The sequence below is a fragment of the Myotis daubentonii genome, chromosome 11 (genome assembly GCF_963259705.1).
Source record: "Myotis daubentonii chromosome 11, mMyoDau2.1, whole genome shotgun sequence".
NCBI classification, from domain to species: Eukaryota; Metazoa; Chordata; class Mammalia; order Chiroptera; family Vespertilionidae; genus Myotis; species Myotis daubentonii.
Genome location: NC_081850.1, coordinates 7,594,289 through 7,619,011, shown reverse-complemented (window position 1 = coordinate 7,619,011; position 24,723 = coordinate 7,594,289). Strand labels below are relative to the sequence as shown.

The window sequence follows — 24,723 nt, the reverse complement described above, 5'->3', positions numbered from 1 at the left end:
ACCCATCCAAGTCCACAGACGATAAACACTACCGCTCTGTACCCGCAGTAAGGGCCGGGCAGCCAGGGCGCGTACCTTGTGAAACAGCAGAAAATGTCCAGCCTGCGGTCCTCGCGCCGGTACAGGTCCATGCTGAGGATCGCAGGGAAGATGAGCAGCACCATCGCGAAGTTGAAGACCACCACCACAGCCGCCTGGGCAGGAGGAAAACGGAGACGTTACCAACAGGCCTGCTCCCAGGCAAAGGGCTGCTTTGGAAATAAAGATGTGCTATTTTTTTATTCAATTAATTATTATTTTCTTTTTTTAAGAGAGAGAGGGAGAGAAACATGGATTTGTTGTTCCACTTACATACGCTTTCATTGGTTAATTCCTGTATGTGTCCTGACCGGGGTCGAACCTGCCCCTGGGCCTCCTGGGACAACGCTCTGACCAGGGCTGGCAATAAAGATGTTTTAAACAACTTTCCTTCCCCTGTCCTACCCAAGAGTTTAAACCTAAAGTAGATGTTCAAGTTTCTCAGCATTTTGCTGCTCTCTCATCATTAAGAGACCGTGTGACTGGACGAGGCCCCACCATCCTGGCCCTTCCCATTGCGCATCATTCCCTGAACCTGTACGGCACAGACACAGGAATAGACTGGCCTCCTGCTAGCGACCTAACTGGACCAGAAGGCAGAACAGAGAAGATACCTGAGACGTTTTAATTCAAAACTAAAGGGAACATTTCCCTCTCACAATGTTCCTAGGGGTTCACGCAGCCGATTTTATGCTTAGAAAGTGTATATACAAGATGGACCGAGTATATCAAAATGGCACCTTTAAAACACGAAATAAAATTTCAAACGCGTCCCCTGAGGTGTTTAACAGGCACATTCCAAATCGCCCTGCCGCAGCCTGTGGGTGAGAGCGGGGACGGAGAGGCCAGGAGAGCGAAGCAGGAAGATTCCCGTGTGATTACAGTGTGCAGGGCAAAGAGTGCAGATTCAAAGTCACCCCACCACCCAGGATAAACACGGGGTAGAGGCTGCAGTGCTTGGCGAGTCTCCTGCTGACCTCGTCAAAATCACACACAGGCTGCTGCCGGAGACAGCCAGCGGAGGACTGAGCGCGCTCCCCGCTCAGAAAGGCCGGCGAGCAGCAGCAGCACAGCGAGAAAACCCAACTCGCGTGCTAAGCAACCCAGAAATCATCAGCAATTTTTTGGACAATTATACCCTCTTGTGAGGTTCTGCTCAAAGAACTGCTTAGTTCTAAACCCTTCTCCAGCTGGGCACACATCTGAGGGTGAGGGAAGAAAACTGACACCCAGCAACATCACAAGAACCGCACCAAGGGCTTGGACAGTCATCTGAATTCACGCTCACGGTGACCCTGCAAACCCGAGGTCCGGAGGGAGGGATGCCTTTCAGCACCGAATTCCCTGTCAGGCCTACAAAACCAGGAAGCCACCAAGGGCTCCTTCTGAACATGACGGGGCCCCTGTCCTCAGCCCCCGTGAAGATTCCTCTTCCACTCAGAGTAAGTGCCCAGTGGCCACGCCCACCTGTGTAAGGAACCATGCGCCCTGCCGGCGAAGCTCATGTTAGTAAGCAAGTCGCTATTTGGACTGGAGGAACCCCCTAGGCAGCGGTTCTCAACCTGTGGGTCGAATGACCCTTTCACAGGGGTCGCCTAAGACCATCGGAAAACACATATATAATGACATAGTGTTTTTGTGATTAATCACTATGCTTTAATTATGTTCAATTTGTAACAATGAAAATACATCCTGCATGTCAGATATTTACATGATGATTCATAACAGTAGCAAAATTACAGTTATGAAGTAGCAACAAAAATAATTTTATGGTTGGGGGTCACCACAACATGAGGAACTGTATGAAAGGGTCGCGGCATTAGGAAGGTTGAGAACCACTGCCCTAAGGGATCAGTACTTTGGAGAGAAAAGGCAGGGCACTGCGCTGGGCGCTGCAGATGCATCGGCGAGTCAGACAAAATCCTGCTCTCAGGGACCGACACCACCCTGTCCACCAATTACACTCTAGGCCAGGGGTGGGCAAACTTTTTGACTCGAGGGCCACAATGGGTTCTTAAACTGGACCGGAGGGCCGGAACAAAAGCATGGATGGAGTGTTTGTGTGAACTAATATAAATTCAAAGTAAACATCAACACTAATAAAAGAGAAAAATGGTAATTGGCGTACGACGATACCCTTTTCATTGGCTAATCAGGGCTATATGCAAATTAACTGCCAACTAAGATTGGCAGTTAACTGTCAACCAGATGGTGGTTAATTTGCATATGTAGGCACAATGCAGGGAGGCGAAAGGGAAAGCAGGAAGAAGCCCCCTGCCACTGACAGTGATCGGAAACCCAGGGGGAGCTAAGAGCTGGGGGGCAGGGCAAAGGTGGCCCTGGGACCGCCTTTGCCCTGCCCCCCAGCCATGATCGGAGAATCAGGTGCCTTTTCCGCCCTGGCCAGCGATAGCAGGAAGTAGGGGTGAAGCCAGCGATGGGAGCTGGGCACGGTCAAAGCTGGCAGTCCCAGGAGCTAGGGGCCCCTTGCCTGGGCCTAAAGCGAAGCCCAGGATCGCGGGGCCGCTGCAGCTTTGGGTCCCCGTTGCCCGGGCCGGACGCCTCAGCCAGAGGCGTCAGGCCTGGGCAAGGGGCCGATCCTGTGATTGGAGGGTGATGGGGGTCAACGCCTGAGGGCTCCCAGTATGTGAGAGGGGGCAGGCTGGGCTGAGGGACACTCCCCCCACACACACCCAGTGCACGAATTTCGTGCACCGGGCCCCTAGTCATTACATAAAAGGGTACGGTCTGTTTTTTTTTTTTAGTTTTATTCATTTCAAACGGGCCACAGCTGCTCTAGGCTGACGGGTGTCATAAAGCAGAAGCAGGGCTCCACAGCGGCTCAGGGCAGGGAGAGAGCATGCAAGTGGGCTGGAACGGCGGTCAAGGAACCGTTTCCAGGGACACATAGGACAAAAAAGGCCGCTGGCACAACCCCGAGGAAGGAGGTGCCGCGTGGAGGAAATCCGAAGGGCGAAATCTGAGAGGGACATGCTGTGCAGCTGTTCAGCACTGGAGGCTAAGACTCTACTAGGGAAGAGGAAGGAGAAAGCAGGAGCCATGGGAGGTCAGGTCCTTACACATGATTCATGGGTTCCTGCAGCAACCAGGGGGCAGACATCAGCATAGCTTCCCTCCCGCAGTGAAGACTTGGTGATGCAGAGGAAGGTCACCTGCCCGAGGTTACCCAGTCAATCGGATTCAAACGCAGGCCCAATGCCTCCGCCCTCAGCCCAACTGAGACCTGGGAGTTCCTGTCCGACCTGGTCCCCTCCTCAGGGGAGGGACGCGGGGTGGGGAGAACGCCAACCCATCAGAGAAGAGGGATGTTGGGAAGAATGGGTCTGAGTCTCTAGGCCAGTGGTTCTCAACCTTCCTGATGCCGCGACCCTTTCATACAGTTCCTCATGCTGTGGTGACCCCCAACCATAAAATTATTTTCGTTGCTACTTCATAACTGTAATTTTGCTACTGTTATGGATCGCAATGTAAATATCTGACATGCAGGATGTATTTTCATTGTTACAAATTGAACATAATTAAAGCATAGTGATTCATCACAAAAACAATATGTAATTATATATGTGTTTTCCGATGGTCTTAGGCAACCCCTGTGAAAGGGTCGTTTGACCCCCAAAGGGGTTGCGACCCACAGGTTGAGAACCGCTGTGCTAGGATTTTCTAGGAGAACTCAATGCTGGGGGTGGAGTCCTTTCAGCTTTTCTTTTGATTACAGTTATTTTTAGAATTCAGGAGTACAGCGTAGACAACAAACTCTGGGTGACTCGGTTTGAACAAAAGTTCCTAAGGACAAGAGCCAAGACTGTGCAAGGATAAGCCACGCAGGCACACACGTGGCCCAGGGGTGCAGCCGGAGCGACACTGGTACTTTCCGGAGGGGCTGGGGGATGTACAGGACACCAGCCTCGGCCAATGAGGAAATCTGCCCAGCATCCTCCTGTCTCTTGGTGGAAACAGCGCAATGAGAGAAGAAACCCAAATGGCTTATTACCTCTCCAGGGAGTACACTGTCTGGTGAGAAACTAACAGAACTTCAACACCCCCTCAAGGGCACCAGGACAGGAAAGCCAACAGCAAGGGCTCCTCAGTAAAGGAGAAGTGTCCCTGCTGGAGCCAAGGTGAGGTTGAGAAACTAAGCAATTCTGAAAAGGTGCTGGGGAGGGCCGTGCACTGTCCACCGATTCTAACTGTGCTGAAAGGCAATGTCCCCGCAAAGCACCTACGGCGGCCCCGCTGAGGCCCTTGCAGAGCACAGAGACCAACAGGCCCTCGTCTCCACCCGCGACCCTTGGAACATAAGGCATCCTCTCCCGGGAGTCCCATGGAGGAAGAAGCACCACTCGGTTACCAGCAAAGCCAGTGCAGGGCTCTGGTTCCCAAAGGCTTTCAGTGGGTGCCCCTGCCTCCTGGTACAGAGGCGGCATTCGGACAGATGGGTGGAGACAGGCAAGGAGGTGTGAGACAGCTTCTTCGGGGAAAATTCCAGAGATTCTGGTAAAGCTACAACACGGGAAAAGTCGCACAGGGAAAACTCCCAAGTGGCCATGGGTGCTTTATTGGACAGAACCTCTCTGGGTCTCTCCCTGTAGATGCTTCGTCGGTAGCACCCTGAAAACATCAACACAAATGGATGCCCAGAGTCACCGCGGCTCACAGTTCCCGAGGGAGAGAAGCACGCCGAACGGTCAATTTCGAATGTCAGCACATTTCGAAGGGCACCAGCATCAGAGTTAAAGGCTCTGATGAGCGAGTACTGCAAAACGCAGGGCGCAGTCTCTGTCTTTTCTTACATTTTCTTCTTTTTTAAAAATTTTGTTTGACAGAAAATGAGCCTGCATCCTGGGCAGCCGCTCTTTCCTACACGAGGACTCCTGGACGCTGCAGATGCCATTTTCTAAGGTGACACACTGCAAGTGCCGGGGAACAGAAACGCAAACCCGGCAGCACTCGTTCCGCCTCCGGCAGGGGCTTACCTCGGAAGCACTTAGCGTACTGGCTTTTCTAAAAGACGTTAGGGAAAAGCAGGTAGCGTGTCAGACCAGCACACCAGAGGGCACCATCAAAGGAGAGTGTGCCTTGATGAGTCACCAGTGTACTGAGAGAGGAGAAGAGAACATGAGAGGGGACAAGGAGGCAGCAGGAGCGTGAGGCAGAGCAGATGAAGAGCAGCGAGGGAAAGGGAGCAGGAAAGAGCGGCGGGAGAGAGGGTCCCATGGCTAGAAGACTCCAGAACAACTTCTCAGTTCTAGAATCTGCTGCATGGAAAGCCAGAGCGGCGGCACAGGGAGCTGCACGGAGGCCGGGTGTGCAGGGGGCACGCCAGTGCAGGTGGCGGTCCATAGGCAGAGGGAGCAGCGTGGAGGCCGCCAGTGCAGGGGACAGTCCATAGGCAGAGGGAGGTGCGTGGAGGCCGCCAGTGCAGGGGGAGGTCCATAGGCAGAGGGAGGTGCGTGGAGGCCGCCAGTGCAGGGGGAGGTCCATAGGCAGAGGGAGCAGCGTGGAGGCCGCCAGTGCAGGGGGCGGTCCATAGGCAGAGGGAGCAGCGTGGAGGCCGCCAGTGCAGGGGGAGGTCCATAGGCAGAGGGAGCAGCGTGGAGGCCGCCAGTGCAGGGGGAGGTCCATGGGCAGAGGGAGCAGCGTGGAGGCCGCCAGTGCAGGGGGCGGTCCATAGGCAGAGGGAGCAGCGTGGAGGCCGCCAGTGCAGGGGGAGGTCCATGGGCAGAGGGAGCAGCGTGGAGGCCGCCAGTGCAGGGGGCGGTCCATAGGCAGAGGGAGCAGCGTGGAGGCCGCCAGTGCAGGGGGAGGTCCATGGGCAGAGGGAGCAGCGTGGAGGCCGCCAGTGCAGGGGGAGGTCCATAGGCAGAGGGAGCAGCGTGGAGGCCGCCAGTGCAGGGGGAGGTCCATAGGCAGAGGGAGCAGCGTGGAGGCCGCCAGTGCAGGGGGAGGTCCACGGGCAGAGGGAGCAGCGTGGAGGCCGCCTGTGCAGGGGGAGGTCCATAGGCAGAGGGAGGTGCGTGGAGGCCGCCTGTGCAGGGGGAGGTCCATGGGCAGAGGGAGCAGCGTGGAGGCCGCCAGTGCAGGGGGCGGTCCATAGGCAGAGGGAGCAGCGTGGAGGCCGCCAGTGCAGGGGGAGGTCCATAGGCAGAGGGAGCAGCGTGGAGGCCGCCAGTGCAGGGGGCAGTCCATAGGCAGAGGGAGCAGCGTGGAGGCCGCCAGTGCAGGGGGCGGTCCACAGCCCCGCGGGCCCTGGCCCCGCACCAGCACCAGCTCCTTCCCTCCCACGTCACTGAGAGGTGTTTTCTTTTTCCTGAGCCTCCATCCCAGTCTCAGGTTAACTTGATCCATGTCCTCGCTATTTCTCTACATGTTTATAACAAAGGAAACCTTTTTTGTTGTTTTAAATCTTCTTGCTTTCGGGAGCTGGTGGTCACAGTGACCGGCACGGCATCTCTCTTCATGTTATATCTAAATATCAGACAAATCCAGGGTCCCAAACACGGGAGAGTCCTCAGCTGCTGAGTCAGTAATTAGTGAAATGGAATTCAAATATGAAGACTAAAAAGAGCTAATCGTGTTAATAAAAATGTAAACTGACACCCATCCTTAGAACCTTCTGGTGACTGAAGGCAGGAAAGCAGTATAAATGAGTGGGGTATAAAGACAGTTTGAAAGTGGCCTCAGAAGCCGCTTCCTTTAAAAACCTGGCCATCTCATGAGTCACACATCATACTGTAAAGCAGGGGTCCTCAAACTTTTTAAACAGGGGGCCAGTTCACTGTCCCTCAGACCGTTGGAGGGCCGGACTATAGTTTTAAAAAAACTATGAACCAATTCCTATGCACATATCTTATTTTGAAGTAAAAAAACAAAACGAGAACAAATACAATATTTGTATTTGCATGTGGCCTGCGGGCCGTAGTTTGAGGACCCCTGCTGTAAAGGAAAAAGAAATAAAGAAACGAAGGGAAAGCCATCGCTCCTTCCATCTGCTTTGGAAAAGCTTATAGAGGGGATAAATGGTGATGGTAAAAAAAAAGTAAAGGTAGCTCCCAAAACTTCAAGAATGCCCCTGAGCTATCACACGCTAAGTCACTTCGGGTTAGGAAGGCCGAGTGGCCAGGCAGCCTCTTTCTCCGTCCGGGGAACGGCAGGGTTCCTGGGCGTTTCCCGCAGAGCCAGCGTGAGCCAGCCGCGGAGTGGCACCGCTGCAGCCCCGGCCCCGCCTGCAGACCTCTCCACGCTCACAGTTCACAGAAGCTGGCTCTTGGTTTAAAAAAGTTCCTGACGGCCTTCAGGTGTGAAAGGAGGGAGCCGAACAATGCGGGGCCAAACTGCTCTGCATGGAGGGAGAGGAATTTTGAGTTTTCTCGGGCAGCCTAAGAGGGGAACCGGGGGCCAAAGGGAAAGAGAAAAAGGGGTTCAGGAGAGTCCGTGGAAGTTAACTAAGGAGAGGAGGTGGCAAGGCCCATCAACAGACCCTCCTGCAGGCAGAGAATGGCGACACCGTCTCACACAGTGGCATCCAAAACCACTCAGTTCTGAGTGATCACCTAGCTGGGCTACCTGCCACCACCTTTACGGTCGGCGGCCTGAGGCTGGGCCGAGCCACGGGAAGCAGGAGGGAAGGTGGCGTGCTTGGGAGAAAGCGTGGAAACCCAGAGGGGCGTTCCAGCAGGGAGGCCATGACACAGCCAGACCAGGACCGGCGCGGGGACTCCTGCCCACGTGCAGCAGGGGCTCACTGGCGTCCCCTAGGGAGCGGCCTGGTGCCTTTCAGTTTAGCTATCCATGCAAAGGGTGACTCCGGAAGGCACCAGGCCTGGAGGACACCCGGCCACAGAAAAGGAAAGAACACCACGGCTCTCCTTAGAGCAGCGGTTCTCAACCTGTGGGTCACGACCCCTTTGGGGGTCAAATGACCCTTTCACAGGGGTCGCCTAAGACCATCGGAAAACACATATATAATTACATATTGTTTTTGTGATGAATCACTATGCTTTAATTATGTTCAATTTGTAACAATGAAATTGGGGGTCACCACAACATGAGGAACTGGATTAAAGGGTCGCGGCGTTAGGAAGGTTGAGAACCACTGCCTTAGAGGAACATCAGCGTGAAGCATCTGCCCAGGAGAAGGAGTCCCAGGTGCTGACAGGCTGCGTCCCTGCCTGCACCGGGGCCGCAGCCGCTGGGCGACGCTCGCAGGCTCAGCACCGGAAACTCACCTGCAGGGAGAAGGCCCTCAGGGCAGGGATTGGGATCAACGCAGCCATGAAGAAGGCGGTGACGTTGCTGATGGACGTGAGGGCCACGCTGGCTCCCGTGCGCTTGAGGCACTCCCCGGTCCTGTCCTGAGGACGAGAAGGCACAGTGCTGAGAGCTGCACAGAGCAGGGTTTCCTGAGAGCAGGGGTTGCGTGAACAATTCAAATACAAAACCAGACCCATGGTGACTGAGAATGCTGCCTCAGGCAATCCGACAGGGAGACCCCTGGCTTCCCCCAACCCGGGCACTGGAGCATTTTCAGTGCCATCCACACACTCATGTGCTGCCCATGTTATTACCACCCAAAACACAAAGCTGCAAGACAATGACTTAGTTAATACAGTTTAAAAGGTGGTGGGGACAAAGTGACCCCCTGCCCCCCACGAACCCTCAGAGAAACAAATGCACTTTGGAATATATTTCCTGGGTCCTTCCAGCTGACCTTCCGTATGGAGAGCCAGGAACGCGCCCTCTGACTTGGGACTACATTACTTACTGGGGCAGATGAGGAAAACCAAGTCCAATACTCCGGAACAGAGGGGCCGTGGGGCCCCCGCAGCCCTATTCCTTTGTTTTTCTCTTACCTCAAAAGGGATTCTTTTGTTCTGCCCCGTTTCGCTGAATGCGTGGGCCAGCAGGAACACATCATCCACACCAACGCCAAGAGCGAGAAACGGCAAGACCTGCGCGGGAACGAGGACAGCGCGTCAGACGGGGAGGCTCAAGCCTGACCGCTCCAGGGCCGTTTCAAACACTGTCCCCGCGCCCCCCAGAGCTGGCAAAGGGCAGCGTCCGTTCATCAAGGTGAGCGCTCCGCTTTATCTGACAGTTAAATCCCCGACGTCTAGCAGTTTCGGCTCACGCTAGATCTTACACGTTTCTGATTCTAAGCGCCACGCGCAATGATTTTTTTAAGTCAATAAACGAGAAGGAATGGAACTCATCGGAAGCAGTGGCTCTCTGATGTGACCCCTGGGCCGGCATCGTTGGGAACTGGCTGGAAATGCAGATTCCCCACCCCCATCCCAAACCAACAGGCTCAGAAATGCTGGGTGGGCCCAGCCGCCCAGTGTTCACGAGCCCACTGAAGTTTGAGAACCATTGCTCTACTAGTGATCTGAATTCCACCGACGAGGGAACCATCTCTACTAATCGCCAAGCCCATTCAGCGCTCCCGCCCACAGAGGCGTGGGCACGCTCCCCTGAGGGATGTGGCTTCCCAGCGGAAAAGGCCCTCTAGGTGACATGGACACACAGGAGGTCGGGGCCCGGGGAGGGGTGTTGGTCAACCAAGCGATGGGTGGCTCCTTTAGTACCTGAGTTGTTGCAGCATTAAAGGAAATCCCGATCAGTGAGCACAGGCCCAATCCTGCAGCCACTGACAGTGCGACCAACAGGACGCCAGCCAGCCCCACGGCACCCTGGGACTTGGAGCAGTCCCAGCGCAGCATGGTTAAACAGGCATAGGCAAGCTGCAAGCAGAACCGTGGAGGGGGAGGGTGGGGGCGGGGAGGAGGGGGGAGGGCAGGTGGGGGAGACACAAAAGCCAAACATTAGAATGTGTAAGGATTCTAATGTTTTCCCCCACCCATCACCCCAAATCAAAAGGTAAAAAAAAAAAAAACTTAATGAAATCCAACAACAACAAAAATTTACATTACAGACATCACATGAAATGGTACAAATCAAAGATGGGCAAACTCCACACGACCGCTTCTCAAACTGCTATGAAGCCTGAGCTCTCTCTGTCTGAGATGCACATGTGTTAAGAGCAGTTAAAAAGCAGGAGGCGTCACGGAAAGGTAAAAACCCAAAACCGACAGAGACCCCAACCCCCGGGGGGGAACTGAACGGACGGTTACCATCAGCAAGTAGCCGCTGGCCACTCGGATGACGCTGACGTCCGAGAAGGACTTGAGGATGTCGTCCAGGGTCGTGGTGGTGAAGGAAAGCACCTTCTGAGAGGAGTTCTGGGCGACGCTTTGATGAACCACCTGTGGTCACAACAGAAGGGAACGTCCCCGATGAAACCAGTGCCTCAAGGAGCTTCAATGCATAGCCCAGGTGCCGGGGATGCGTCTCTGCAACCTGACCCCCACTTGTTTTCTGGTGCCTTATCAAGAGTTCTGCACAATTCAGGTTTGACCTTGAGCTCGATGACCCTGGACCTGGGACAGCAAAGGCGAGCACTAATCCAGTGAGCATGTGGGGCTGTGGGGAGCCGGTGTCATCGGAGTTCACGCCCAGGGCTGTATGTGCTCTGCGGGAGGACTGCTGCTCCCTCCCCGCGGCTCTCCAGCAGTTCCCACTAATCCAAAACAAGGCGCTCTCCCGGGCACCCCTCCCCGTCCATTCTCGGGCCACCTTTCAAAGGTCGCACGCAGCTCAGGAGAGGTCACTGCTCGGGAAACAAAGGCCAGCTCCTGTCACATGACCTAACCAAGGGCACTGCAGCTGTGACGGAGTCTAGGCCTTGCTAATGCTTTCCAGACACCTTTTCTTGCGCAGCAAGTGTTCTGTTTTGTTTTTTTAAACAGTTATGCCTAACTCCAGAGTTCACAACTGGTTACTCAAAGTGTGCCAGGGCACCCCAACTAGCACGTGCGTCGCACAGATATTAAGATTTTCAATATCAAGGAAAGGGAAAAACGTTTTCATCCCACAGGTTCCCAGACTCGGTCTTTTTGAAAATAAATTCTAATAAAAAAACGTTTTAAAACATCATTCGAGTGAAGTATTTGGAAACTAAGGGGCTTGTACCCAGATTCGAAGGTGGGTGTCAGGACGCTGGCGGTTTACCTCCACGTAGGTCCTCTGCCACGCCTCCAGGATGGCCGCGGCCTTGTCCTCATTCCAGTTGATGTGTGAGACATAGTCGTACCCCTTGAAGTGTTCGTACATCTGCTTGGGAGTCATTAACTGAAACATGGTCTGCAAGGCGTGCGCACTGGACGAGGGGTGGTGGTGAGAAGGCAGAGATCAGCACCCCCGGAAGCGGCTCTCCGCGCCCCCTCTGCTGCAGCCTCCCGTCGTTCTACATGAGCACAGGCTCCCACTACAGCCGGGCCCGGTGTTACTTTAACAGACTGGTGCACCGTATTAGAGGTGTCACCTCACGAGCCTTCTACAGATAGACCCCCAAATTAAATTAATAGGCAATTTCCTTTCTCAGTTTCTACTCAATGAAACAGGGAGGGCAGAGGAGTAGATGGCTTGGCCAGATATGCTGGGCTCACCCCTGCCCCTCGCCTGTGCAGAAATCCCAGATGGCTTTTCCGAGGGAGCAGGCTCGGACGAGTGCCTGTGGCTGACGGCACGGAGTGCAGTGCCCATGGGACAATTCTTGGTCAGCCATCATTGGCTGGTTTTCTCTTTAGCTTAACAGTGGTTCTCAACCTTCGGGCCCTTTAAATACAGTTCCTCAAGTTGTGACCCAACCACAAAATTATTTTCGTTGCTACTTCAATAACTGTCATGTTGCTACAGTGATGAATCGTCATGTAAATATCTGATATGCAGGATGGTCTTAGGCGACCCCTGTGAAAGGGTCGTTCGACCGCCAAAGGGGTCGAGACTCACAGGTTGAGAACCGCTGGCTCAACAGGTGACAAGGGCATTCAGCTCGTACCACTGAACTCCACATGCTGTGACCACGTCTGCTTTACACGTGCCCCGATTTTCTACACAACGGGCAGATCTAAAACCCTATATTCACTAACTACAGTCTCGATGAAAACGACAAAAATGTTCTCGAAAAATGCCCCACGTGGTGCCTTTTCAAGCTGGTCTGGTCTGCTATTATTTTCTAAGATGCTATTACAACAGACGGCTAGCTAGGAGAGCAGGGAAGCATTAATACCAGTACACCTGCAGATGTCGGAGGAAAGTGGTTTCTCGGGACAGGACGCAACGCGATGGTTGGGTTTCCCTGTGCTGGGTTACCTGATGAGCTTCCCAGTGCTGTTCTTGACCGTGCCACCCACAATCAGCTCCTCCTGCCAGTGCATGTACTTCCTGGACAACCCATGACATCCGCCACTCAGAACAAGGGCCATATCAAGAGGCTAGAATGGAAAGACAGCCACATAATTGTGGGAATTAGCAGGCAGGTCACATGCCTTGTTAAAACCCAGCGCATTCAGGGCTTGGTTGTTTCAGCGAGAACATTAAAAACAAGGCTAATGAGAGGCGTACGGCAAATCTTACAGCAGAATTTCGCTCTATAAACAAACTTAGTGCCACAGACAAAAGGAGTCATTGAGAATGAAATCTTAAAAATGAAAAGAATAAAGCGAAGAATGGGGGAAACCATCACAGTGTTCTCCCTGCCTGTCCTGAGAAGAATCCCGGATGTACTCACTTTGGTGGCATTTTTGTTGGGGGCGGTGGCGGGGCAGTCTGGATCCGCTGGGTTGAGGCAGGGCCGGTCCATGTAGCCATGGCCAACTTCCGCCTTGTTCAGCATTTTCTCCCAGCTGTCCATCCGGTAGTTTATTTTCTTTAACTCTTCTAGGAATTCCAAAGGGTCAAAGTTTGTCCACTGCAAAGGAGGCTTACCTCTGTGAAAGAAATGAGGAGGCAAGGCAATGAAGGGGCTTCCAAACCCTCAGGAAAATGACAAGACCGCGGAGAGTGCTCGCACTAGCGCCGATCACAGATCACGTGAGGATTTTGGTAACGCTGCCATCCTGGGACCCCACCCCTGCATGAAAAAGCAAACCGCTCCCTTCCCGGTCTGTGCATGCAAACCTAAGTCGGGAAAGTAACTCCAACGAAGGTGGCAAGCAGAGGGCTGATGCATGAATGAAGGCACAAGGAATCTGAACTTGCCCACCGAAAAACAAAATTAGCCAGTGGTGCTTCTAAACAGAAGACTGAGATTTAAAAAAAAAGAAAAAAGAGGGAGTCGCAATATCAAATGAGCACTTGCAAGCCTAATAACTACTTTGTCAATGTCATCAATCAAAATATTTGATCTCCATTACCTGTAATAATCCCATACTTATGAGCTCCCTCTGACAGCCTGGCAGGCAACCCCCTAAACCCCCTGCCGCCTCCGCCATCACCGCCATCAAGGCCACTTCCCCCCACACTCACTTTTGAATTTGTGCTGTTGACAGACCAGAAAGGCTTTTGGCTGCCTGTTATGTGGTTCAAACCACACTGTAGCTGCTTAACCAGGCTGAAGCCATTATTCAGAATCTCCCAACCAGAAAACACAAAACCCCTTATTTCCCATCTAAAACTGTACACTGAGGGTCAGGGGATGGCCACTGCAAATTGCTTTTGCAGAGATGTGCAAGCTAGGGCAGAAACAATAAAACTCAAGCACTAACTCCTGCATAATTAACTGAAAATGTCGACACTGATTAGCAATTATTCTTTAAATGATGAGGAGTATATAATATCCAACTGCTAAACTACGAAGCACCCACTAGCAGGGCCTTCAAAGACAGCAGATTTTCCCTTTAAATGTCATTAATGTGATCCCAAGAAAGGTTAACATTTTCCTCCTCAGGAAGATCTTGAATTTTCACTCAAGATATTTAGTTCTGACATGAACCCACTAATAAAGTCTCTCCTTAAAAGATAAGCTAAGCTTGAGTGCAGTCTGCAAAACTGCCAACATTTTAAAGAGTTAAAAATCACACATACTCTGAAACCATTTGCATTTTATTTGCATATAAATAGGTTGGTAAAAGTGAATGAAATTTAATGATGCCTACAGAACTTTTTTTTTTTTAAGAGGAAAAATATTCTGCTGCAGACCTCTCTCCCCAGACTATTCACTCAAAAAATGCACATGGAATTTCAATGTTTTTACTTCTTGTTCAAAACTGAAACAGAATAAACAATGATAAAGTAATATCAAAAACATTCTAGAGCTTAGAAATCAGACGCCAGAAAACAAAATCATACACTTACAGTAGGTATGCTGTCCCAGACTGCAACTTGGCCCCTTCCCAGAAGCAGTCCAAAGGCGTGATAATTAAACAAGGGTAAAGATATTCTATTATCTGTCAAAATTAAAAAGAACAGGCCAAGCGTTAGGCTGACGCACACCACTGGGGTGTCTTTGAGAATGTTCTTTGTAAACAAAAGAGAAAATATACCTGATCCACGTAACCTGTTTCTGTGATAAGTTCTCCGGATTTGTAACACAAATCTTCCAATTTCCAATGCCTAGTGAAGAGCAGAGACAAAAATTTCTCATTGCAATAAAGTCAGGAACTCAGTGCAAAACCGGAACTATAGACTATATAGAACAAATCGAGATTTTGGTCACTTTTAAGTATCTGTCAACACGAGCAGAGCTTTTGCCAAGTAGAGACCCAACAAGCTCGCTTTAATGAATAGTTAATACTCAATTGTAATTAACGTGTGGGTGTTTATGTAAATGAATACTACCAAAGTACTTGAGAAGTCTTGTTTCCTTAAGTGTTCTCCCAATAATCTTGTTTACACCATTAATCTGCTTTCCACATACATTAAACAACTTCAGGGCAAATAATTCAGATTGAGTTATCATAAATGCAAAATAACTGGAGACTAAATCGGTAAGGCTTATAATGTATTAACATATATTCAGGTGGGAAAATACTACTGCCTTATTTTATTTTTTTTTTTACTAGCAGATAATGTCCTTATTAATAGACAGTGTTCACAATGAACTTTCCTACTCTTAACCATGAATGAATGCTGCAAGCAATGCCAGGAATATCCATTTCCCACTTTATGATCTTCTCTTCTTGTCCTGTAGAAACGGTATTAAGTATACTGACCTGCACTTACCGTTCATCTAGCACCTACATATTATCACAGAGCACTGTTATCCCTAAAAGAGTGCTATATAAGCTCATGCCTTAAGGAAGATAAGTCTAACTTGAAAGAAAAAAGGAAATTTGGAAAAAGTAGGGGAGAGAAATCCAAGAGAAGAAAAAATAAATATAAAAAGCTCCCTCCACACTGCTCTGTTGTACTGATCACCCAAAGGGGAGTTCTGGACTTGGCCTTGTTCCCTGTGACCAGCCCACACACCCCTTGGCGACCCACTAAGAGGCTGCCTTCCTGCTAAGCGTTCTTTGACCAGTGCTCCTAAGAATGACCCCTTTCTCTTGAGCACGGGCTGGTCAGACCTCCCGCGTGACGACGCCAGGAGCACCTGCAGCGAGACTGCCCGTGTTGGCTTTGTACCTGCTCATCTACATTGAACTCTTTCTTCTCCCTAACTAGACTCTCAGCTCCTTCCACAGGACCCAAGTTATCACTTCATTCATCCATCTGCCCACGCACCCACTCTGTAAATGTTCATATTCTAACTCCATACAGCATCAACACAGACTATCCAGCATGAGTAGGTTCTCACTTCACATCCCTTGATCAATTAACTCATTTAAACTTGCTTGAGAAGGGCATGGCTGTGGTTAGAAACACCACTGGGCTTGGAGCCATGAAAGAGGTATGAAACCTGGCTGTGTACTATTTAATAACTGTATGAACTTGGACAGATGCTCTAATCGATCTAATTTCCAATTTTCTCACCTAAAAAAATGAGATGGGTTGAACTAGGTGTTCTTTCCAGTTCATGCATAAAAGTCCTCCTCCGGTTCCATCTCAGTGAAAGTGTTATTTCATTGTACAGATGCGTCCACATCTCCTAAGTAAGCGACGAGCCCCTCCAGGTGAGCTCCAGCACGTAAGCACGCCCCTGGCATGCGCACAGTGGCCCTGGACCCCCCATTTCCACTTGCACATTTTACTAAGTTGCACCAGGTAGTGGCTTTCCCTTCAATTGAAGCTCCTGGCAGACTGGAGGGCTGTGCTGGTGAGGGCTGGGATGCGCTCTCCACCCAAGTTTGCCTGACCAGAGCGCTAAGCTACACCCCCTGGCATTTCCTAAAACCCTTTCTTGTTCTGGGACCCTCCTGAGGACACAGAGCAAACACTCCATAACTTAGTTTACAGGGGAGGAGACAAGAGTGTGCTAACTAGGTGACGTGTCCCAAGGTCATGTTGGGCCCCCGAATCCTGCCTCCAGCCGGATGGGTCTAACATAATAGCCAACCCAGCGAAGTGCATGCAGAGTTGAGGTTACAGCAGAGACAAGGACAGACTTTCATTTTATTCTCCCTCATTCTCCCCGGCCACTGAATATGTCTGCACTGCCGCTTCCTCCTGGTGTTGAAAGCCTATGGGGGCAGGACAGAGCTAGATAAATGCCAACTCAGTGGTCCCCTGGAAATGGGGTTTAGGGACAGTCATCTCAACCGCTCAGGGAGAAGACCCAATTAAATGAATCAATTCAGGCAGTCAGGCAGTCAACAAACTCCAGGTGCCTGCCCTGACCTAAGTGCTGGACAAGATGTGAAGTCCCCACCCTGATATCTCACAGCAGATAGGTAAGAAAAAGTGCCAGAACTCCTCCTCTGCTTTTACTGTACCCACAGCATTGTTAAATTAGCTATGAAATTAAAGGGTAATATTTTGTGAAGCTGTGCATAAGTCTAACCTACGCCACCTATCTATCAGCAGAAATTTGCCATAGTGGCTCCACCCTCTATTGGTTTTGTGACACAAACCAACACCTGTTAATATCTACAGTGACTACAAAATAATTAGTAACTTCTTTGTTCTTCTTTTCTATTCTATTCTTTCCTTATTCCTCACAAGCTGACCAAAGGCAATGTAAAATCTGACTACTCTAAAAACAGCTCAAGTAATAAAACATCTTCAGAATAGGTGTACTGTATCACATCCCAGTGGCAGCTTGAAGGATCATACACATTTGGGGATAGTGACTAAATACTTACTGAAAATACATTATGAAGTCATGTCTTTGGTTACCAAACTCTGGAAATGGATCAAGGTTTTTTGTTTTTTTTTTAATAATTTCATTTAAAAAATCATTTCATTAAAAAACTATTTGAATGAACACCCCACTTGTATTTCTAGGGCAACCTTATTTATTAAAATAAAGGGGCCTAAGCGAGCAGCCTCTTCCCACGGCCTCACCTTACCTGTTATACATATACACGTGGACCCGGCTGGCCTGGAGTGCTGAGTCCAGGTGTTGGAGGAGCGCTTCTGTGGTCAGGACGTTAGCACCTTCTTCTTTTGGGGTCTGGATCATGAGTTGAGGATTAAACATAGCCTCTTCTCCAATCTTCTGGCGAGTATAATTTAATTCACGACTTACTCGTCCACCAACTGATAAACATGTACGAGTTTCAATTAGAACAGCACAATCCCCACATTTTCATGTTCTATGTGCTACCTCTGAGAAGCAGAGGATACATGATAAACAAACTCTGGTTATGAAAGTGTAGGGCTGATGTTTGAGGAGTAACAGTCACATGGTTGTTATCAGGAATGTTTAACTTAACAATCCTATATAATAAAAGAGAAACATGCAAACTAACCATCCCTCCGCTACGCTCAAGCCACACCACAAGACACGGCCACCAGCCAATCAGGAGCAAGTATGCAAATTAACCCAACTAAGACAGCAGCGGCCAGGGAGCTGGAGCGAGCAGGAGGCTTGGGTTGCCCCCGGCGATGGAGGAAGCCAAGCTTCTCGCCTGCTCTGGCTGGCACTGGGCTCTGCTCAAGGCTACAAAGTTTCAATTATAGAAGATAAATAAATCCCAGGAAAAAAAGAAAAAAAGGAGAGGCTGGGAGCTTGGGTCGCTGGGGGGGTGTGGCCGGCCTGAAAACGGCCATCAGCCCCTCACCCAGGCTGGCCACACCCCCATGGGGTGAGGGTCCCCGCTGGAAGGCTTGGCCTGCCTGCAAACAGCCATCAGCCCCTCACCCAGGCTGGCCAGGCACCCCAGCGGGACCCCCACCCTGATCCAGGACACCCTTCAGGGCAAACCAGCTGGCCCCCACTCATGCACCAGGCCTCTATCCTATATAATAAAAGGGTAATATGCAAATTGACCATAACAGCAGAATGACTGGGAATGACTGGTCACTATGACACACACTGAACACCTGGGGGCAGACGCTCAATGCAGGAGCTGCCCCCTGGTGGTCAGTGCGCTCCCACAGGGGGAGCTCTGCTAAGCCACAAGCCAGGCTGACAGCTGCCAGCACAGCGGTAGTGGTGGGAACCTCTCCCGCCTACTCAGCAGCGCTAAGGATGTCCGATTGCAGCTTAGGCCTGCTCCTCACTGGCAAGTGGACATCCCCCAAGGGCTCCCGGGCTGCCAGAGGGATTGTCTGACTGCCAGCATATAGATGAGCCCAGGGAGCAGGCCTAAGCCAGCAAGTGGACATCCCCCGAGTGGTCTCAGGCATCCTGTGAGAGGGCACAGGCTGGGCTGAGGGACTCCCCCTCAAGTGCACAAATTTTTGTGCAGCAGGCCTCCAGTGTGTGTGTGTGTGTGTGTGTGTGTGTGTGTGTGTGTATATGCCTAAGTGACCATTTGACCAGTAGCTATGAAGCTATGACGCACACTAACCACCAGGGGGCAGACACTCAATGCACAGGCATGGAAACATAGAACAGACCGATGAATCTCAAAGGGAAGAGGGGCCGGGAGAGGACGGGAAGAGATTAACGAAAGATCTTATATGCATACTAGAAGCCTGGTGCACGAATTTGTGCATCGGTGGAGTCACTTGGCCTGGTCTGCGGGGATTGGGCTGAAACTGGCAGTCCAACACCCCCCTAGGGGATTGTGAGAAGGTGCAGGCCAGGCCAAGGGACCCCACCAGTGCACGAATCTGTGCACCAGGCCTCTAGTAATAAACATAAAAAATATTTGCTAAACCCATGAAGGACTGTCCTGTCACATGCACAAACCTAATGCATGGGTGCTTTGTACACCTTCTAACTACTACACTGTTGTGCAAAGGGGGGGGGGGGGGGGAGGAGCCAGAAAACTCAGACACCTTTTCCTTGCAGACCAGACCAAATAGCGCTGTTACAATTTCTTTCACTTGTATAAACAAGGCGCCCCCACAGCACATTTCAAGATAAATGGCTTCACTTTACACTCTTCTCCTAAACAATCTGGCCAAGGTAACAAGGAAATGTTTCTCTTTGTGGAAAAAGAAACAAAGAAAGGTGACAAACTGTATTCAGCATAAAAGTTGCCAGGAGAAGATGAATAATGGGATTCACGTCAGATGCCCACGGGAAACCCCACTGGAGAGGAACCAAATGTGTCAGCCGGAGCTGTCAGGGGCAGGCCCTGGAACCCGGTTCCCTCAGACTCCCCTGGTCAGCATCCAGAAAACACAGGTGCCAGGTTGAGCCGCCTCCGGCGGGCAGCCTGCGTTCTGGGAGCTCCCAGGTAATTCTGAACGTGCTGAGGAAGCCAGAACCCCTGCCCCAGCACCAAGCCTGCACTCCAGCAGGCCAGCCAAAGCTGGGCATGCCAGACGTCAGCGCAGCTGGGCTCAAATGGCGCTGTTGCTGCAAACTCCTTTTGTCTCTTCCTCAGGCCCGAGGTTGTGGTTTTAGAACGGGCCAAGCTCGGAATGCTGCACCTGGCTGGGAGGTATGGCGGGAGGGGAGGGCTGAGCTTCGATCCCATGCACTCAAGGGGAAGGGGCTGGGAGGAGCAGCAAACAGGACCCTAGAGCCCCCTGACCCCACACACTCCAGGGCCCACAAGTGAGTCTGCAAGTTCCTGAAGGTACTGATAGTGGCGCTCGCCCAGAGGCAGGCCTGCGGCTACGCTGGTCAGAGGAGCCTCAGCGATCACTGCAGCTCTCCCAGGAGGAGGAATCCTTTTTCTTGGAGTTTAGTATTCAAGGACATAAACATTTGGTTCGGGCAAGTAAATAAGTACTGGGAACTGCGGGCTGTTTCATTCTCTTGGCATATTTTATAAACAAGGGGGCAGGCTAAAAAGCAAATAATGCCCTCATTAGGAAAACCAGTCCAGATCCGCAGACTGGGGGGTCATCTGTGCAGGCTCATGCATGTGGCCCAGGCCATGGTGGAACTTGTGAGGTGAGGCTGGACATGAACAGACTGTGTGCATCAGAGAGGAAGAGGGGGAGGGGGGAGAAGGGGGGAAAGACAGAGGGAAATGATCAATTGGCCACAAAAAGCGTTAAGACTCCTCAGGCAGAACTTTGACAAATGCCCTGGGGAATTAGGGAGGAGCTTGCAATCAATTTGACATTTAAGAAAGACCACAGGAAAACATAGGAAACAGCCTGCAATGCAGGATAAAGGTACAGAATGCCACCGGCCCTTTCCAGGAGGCTCCTGAAAGCTGCCTGCAGCCAGGGTGAGGGCTGTCCTCTGCCATGGTGAAGGCTGCCCGCGGCCAGGGTGAGGGCTGCCCTCAGTCATGGTGAAAGCTGCCTGCAGCCGGGGTGAGGGCTGCCCTCTGCCATGGTGAAAGCTGCCTGCAGCCAGAGTGAGGGCTGCCCTCTGCCATGGTGAAGGCTGCCCGTGGCCAGGCTCTGATTGGCTCCTTGGGCAGAGATTGCAATGCTTGTCTTTAACCAATTAGCTAGTGGGCTGAATTACACTCCATCCCACCTTCTCTAGAGACAGAAAAGTAGTTTGAGGCTGAAAAGCCAACCATTAGCCCGGGGTCCCCTCTGAAAAGCGAACAGCACACCCAGGAGCTCCGTTCAGCCTTTTAGAAGCTCGGCCGCTTCCCTTGACTGGCTTTGCCACCAGGGCCCCACGCCCGGCCTCGCGGAGGCCTCCTCCCGTCTCCTCAGGACTGGCTAGCACAGTGGTCCTCAACCTTTCTAATTCCGCGACCCTTTAATACAGTTCCTCATGTTGTGGTGACCCCCAATTTCATTGTTACAAATTGAACATAATTAAAGCATAGTGATTCGTCACAAAAACAGTATGTAATTATATATGTGTTTTCCGGTGGTCTTAGGCGACCCCTGTGAAAGGGTCGTTCGACCCCCAAAGGGGTCACGACCCCCAGGTTGAGAACCGCTGGCTCACCATTTCTTGGTCTGCTTACAGAAGTCGCACTCCCTTTACCTTTATTGAAGCTTAAAACTTCAGGTGAATGAAGACAGTGAGGTAACAACAAAGCACGAGGTCAGGAGCCCAGGCCTGTGCCCCTTAGCAGAGCAGCGGCCTGGGGCCACGGTCAGTGAGGTGCGGACGCAGGGAAGGGCGCCCACGAGGATGGCGGGATGCAAGGTCCCACCCTGGGGGCTCCGACTTCGCTCTTCCAGGCCAGTCTCAGGCCAGAGCAATGACTTTATCACAGGGGTCTTCAGAAACGATGTTACTTCCTGCCAGGGGCTCCATAACGTCACCTTTTTAGATGTTTTAAGACAGATGTGTTAATAAAGGTGTATATTTTCAGGTGCCTGGGATTGAAAACCTTTTTGCCCTTCCGTCTCGATGCTCAATTGATAAACAGGAATATTTGGCTAACGTGACAACCAGTTTCAACCAAGGTAAGACTATCATCACGGGTGGGATGAGCAACTAGCGCTGAAAGACCCTGAATTCTAAAGTTTCCTCAACCACCTATGCCAGTGATGGCGAACCTTTTGAGCTCGGCGAGTCAGCATTTTGAAAAACCCTAACTTAACTCTGGTGCCGTGTCACATATAGAAATGTTTTGATATTTGCAACCATAGTAAAACAAAGACTTATATTTTTGATATTTATTTTATATATTTAAATGCCATTTAACAAAGAAAAATCAACCAAAAAAAATGAGTTCGCGTGTCACCTCTGACACGCGTGTCATAGGTTCGCCCTCACTGACCTATGCTGTTTCCTACTTTTGAGCATTGTGAAATTCCATTTATTTTTGCACATTACGTGGCCACATTTTACTTATCGTTTCATCTTATATTTGACTAAGAATTTTTTGCAAAATTATTCAGTAATTTTTACAAAGTCTAGTTGACACCCGCTTTACTTGACAAATGGCCGTAACAATTCATTCGTCTGCCAACCATTGGGGGTGCGTGCTACATGCTAAGCCGTAGGGTGCCATGGTGGGTGGGACCAGTGTGTCCTCTGCTCCAAGACGCTGGCTGGCCCGCAAAGCAGACAGGCATCAGACAAACAATGCAGTGACATAATCTCCTGGCACAAGACGGGCCGAGGAGGAAACCAAGGTGAGGTGGGGATGCCTTCTGAGTTCCTGGGTGGTGGGGAGGGGCAGGCCACTTCCCATGGAGTGGCCAGGGAAGACCCAAAAGGAAGTACCTTTGAAGGGCGTGGGGAACAGTGTTCTGGGCAGAAGAACTGGCAAGAGCAAAGCTGCTTGGGTTTGGCTTTTGCAGGGAGAGAAAGGAGGTGCGTGTGGCTGGCCCCTGGCGACACCATGATAATGTCATCCACTTGGTTGCAACAGCAGGTACACTGCGCTCCTTCCCCGGGGCACCCTGGAACAAGCTGCCAGACACGGAAACCCCTCTGGGCAGAGCAATGTTATGGGCTCATCTGACTTGCTACCCCAACACATGCTGCTATCCTAAATCACAGCCGAGTGCAGCCAGAGGGGTTCCTCATGTTGCTGGCTTTTTTATCATGCACCCGTGGGAAGCTTGGCCTCAGAAAGCCCCACCGACCCCATTTCAAGTGACTGAAATTACAGGTGTGACCTGGGAGAAATGGTTTTCTTCTCTTTCCATTTTCACGGTCAAAGCCCCTCTCTCTTATTTTTAAAATAACTGAATGTTCATGAAATAGCACGCAGTCATTTTTTACTACGGAGCAGAATGAACCATAAGATCTGGTATTTGTGATGTAGATGTAGGAATACTGACAGCCACGGGAACAGCCCTTATTGCTGTTGCAGGGGTTTGTGGGGAATATTCAGCCACTTCCCTTTTGGGGGTTTAGCTCTGTCTCTTAAATTTTCTGAACATGTATAATTAAAGACTTCCATGTGACAAGAGAAAAATAAATATGAAGCTACTTGGTAGGAGTCTGAATTAAAAACAAGCTCAATACAAAAATAACGTGCATCTCTGTAAGATCCTGAGTCCTCACAGTCTTTTCCTCCTCCAATAAAATAACAACCAACCTCTTTGCACAAGGCTCAGAAAAACATGCTGCCTCAGGATCTGGGACACAAAATAACCTTTATGCTTGTGTGGCACTTCCCACGTGCAAAGCACTTTCACACTCATTATTTACTTATTGATAAACATGTTGCTCAGTGTCACTCCCCCGTGAAATTGGGACACACTGGACTGGACCGGTGATGAGAAGGGGGACCAGAAGTCCGGGGTTCTGAGTCCCAGCCCTCCCACTGGTGGCACTGAGATTTGGGATGAGCCCACGATACCGTCAATCCACAGTAACCTTCTCCGTTAAAATGGAATAAAAATGCTACTACTAACCTCATAGGACCAACAGGAATGTGAAATTCCCCAAGCCCTTAACCAGTAGCTGAGCAGGCACCTGTTCGCTCATTCATTCATTCATTCATTCATCGCTGGGTATGTATCGGCACCCAAAGACAGAGGAGAACGCATAGCTGCAGAGTTTGGGTGACTACAGAGTTGGCTGCCCAGACAACAGGAGGCAGAACCAACCCTTTAACCCTGAGTCCAACTGCCTTTCGAGCCCCGTGGCCTCTGAGCACCAGCTGAGGACACAAGCCTGGAAGCACCAAACCCCGTGCACCAGACCAGAGCCAGCTCACGGCTGGAGCTCTCAGGATGCGAGACGGTGTTACCCAGGGCGCACAATTGGTATCTTTCTTTAAAAGGCAACAACATTGCATGGAGATTTCCCAACACCCCTGAGGAGACCCAGTTTTGTCAGTAGAGCCCCATGGGCGGCCGTGGTCAGGCCCCATTTTCTTCCTGGTCCCAGAGGGGCAGAGAGATGAGGGCCCAGGGAACAAGCAGCCCTATGCCTCTTTGTCTGCAAATTCCACTGTCTGGTTCTCCAGAAACCTGAGGCTCAAACCAGTTCTTTGAAAGAGCTGGGTAAAAGGGCATCACTCCTGCGAAGTTCTTGATCAAGCTCTGTGGATCCCTCCCTCCCCGAAGCAAACCTAGTTTTCCAAGGCGAAGAAGGGCCAGCACAGGTGAGAAACCATTCCACGCTGGGGGCCACAGCTGGGCCCACGCAATTCGGATCCGTGGTGAGTGAGCCAAAGACACCCCCTCCGTGGAGTCTGCCTGCTGTCTCATCCCTTGCCTCAGCCTTCTGCACAGGCTTAATACACGCCTGTGGCATTCATGCAAAAAAGCTTTTCGCAAAAGCTTATTGTGATCCACAAAAAGATAATCTGGGCGACCAACCAAAGTGTTTTTCCACTGCCCACTCACCTCGGCTCACCAGGCTCGCCGGGGCACACTCAGGGTGTCGGATGAATAAATGAATGAACAGCCTCAATACAGAGAGAGCCTTGGGAACAGGCAGTCATCTGTATAAGATAT

General features: G+C 51.1%; 1 protein-coding gene across 7 annotated transcripts in view; it reads right to left on the bottom strand.

Annotated features, from left to right (window-relative positions):
• PTCH1 (patched 1) overlaps nucleotides 1-24,723 on the bottom strand; it is a 75,461-nt gene that overhangs the window by 26,122 nt on the left and 24,616 nt on the right. For 4 of the 7 annotated variants that reach the window (XM_059656410.1, XM_059656406.1, XM_059656411.1 and 1 more), the window contains 11 exons: nucleotides 17,382-17,571; nucleotides 14,478-14,547; nucleotides 14,290-14,381; nucleotides 12,725-12,923; nucleotides 12,307-12,428; nucleotides 11,164-11,311; nucleotides 10,227-10,358; nucleotides 9,681-9,836; nucleotides 8,949-9,047; nucleotides 8,325-8,450; nucleotides 76-194 (listed from right to left, as the gene is read on the bottom strand). In XM_059656410.1, the coding sequence (XP_059512393.1) occupies nucleotides 76-194; nucleotides 8,325-8,450; nucleotides 8,949-9,047; nucleotides 9,681-9,836; nucleotides 10,227-10,358; nucleotides 11,164-11,311; nucleotides 12,307-12,428; nucleotides 12,725-12,923; nucleotides 14,290-14,381; nucleotides 14,478-14,547; nucleotides 17,382-17,571 (1,453 nt within the window). The remainder of the gene's footprint in view (nucleotides 1-75; nucleotides 195-8,324; nucleotides 8,451-8,948; nucleotides 9,048-9,680; nucleotides 9,837-10,226; nucleotides 10,359-11,163; nucleotides 11,312-12,306; nucleotides 12,429-12,724; nucleotides 12,924-14,289; nucleotides 14,382-14,477; nucleotides 14,548-17,381; nucleotides 17,572-24,723) is intronic. The other 3 variants (XM_059656407.1, XM_059656409.1, XM_059656413.1) reach the window with 3 other exon arrangements.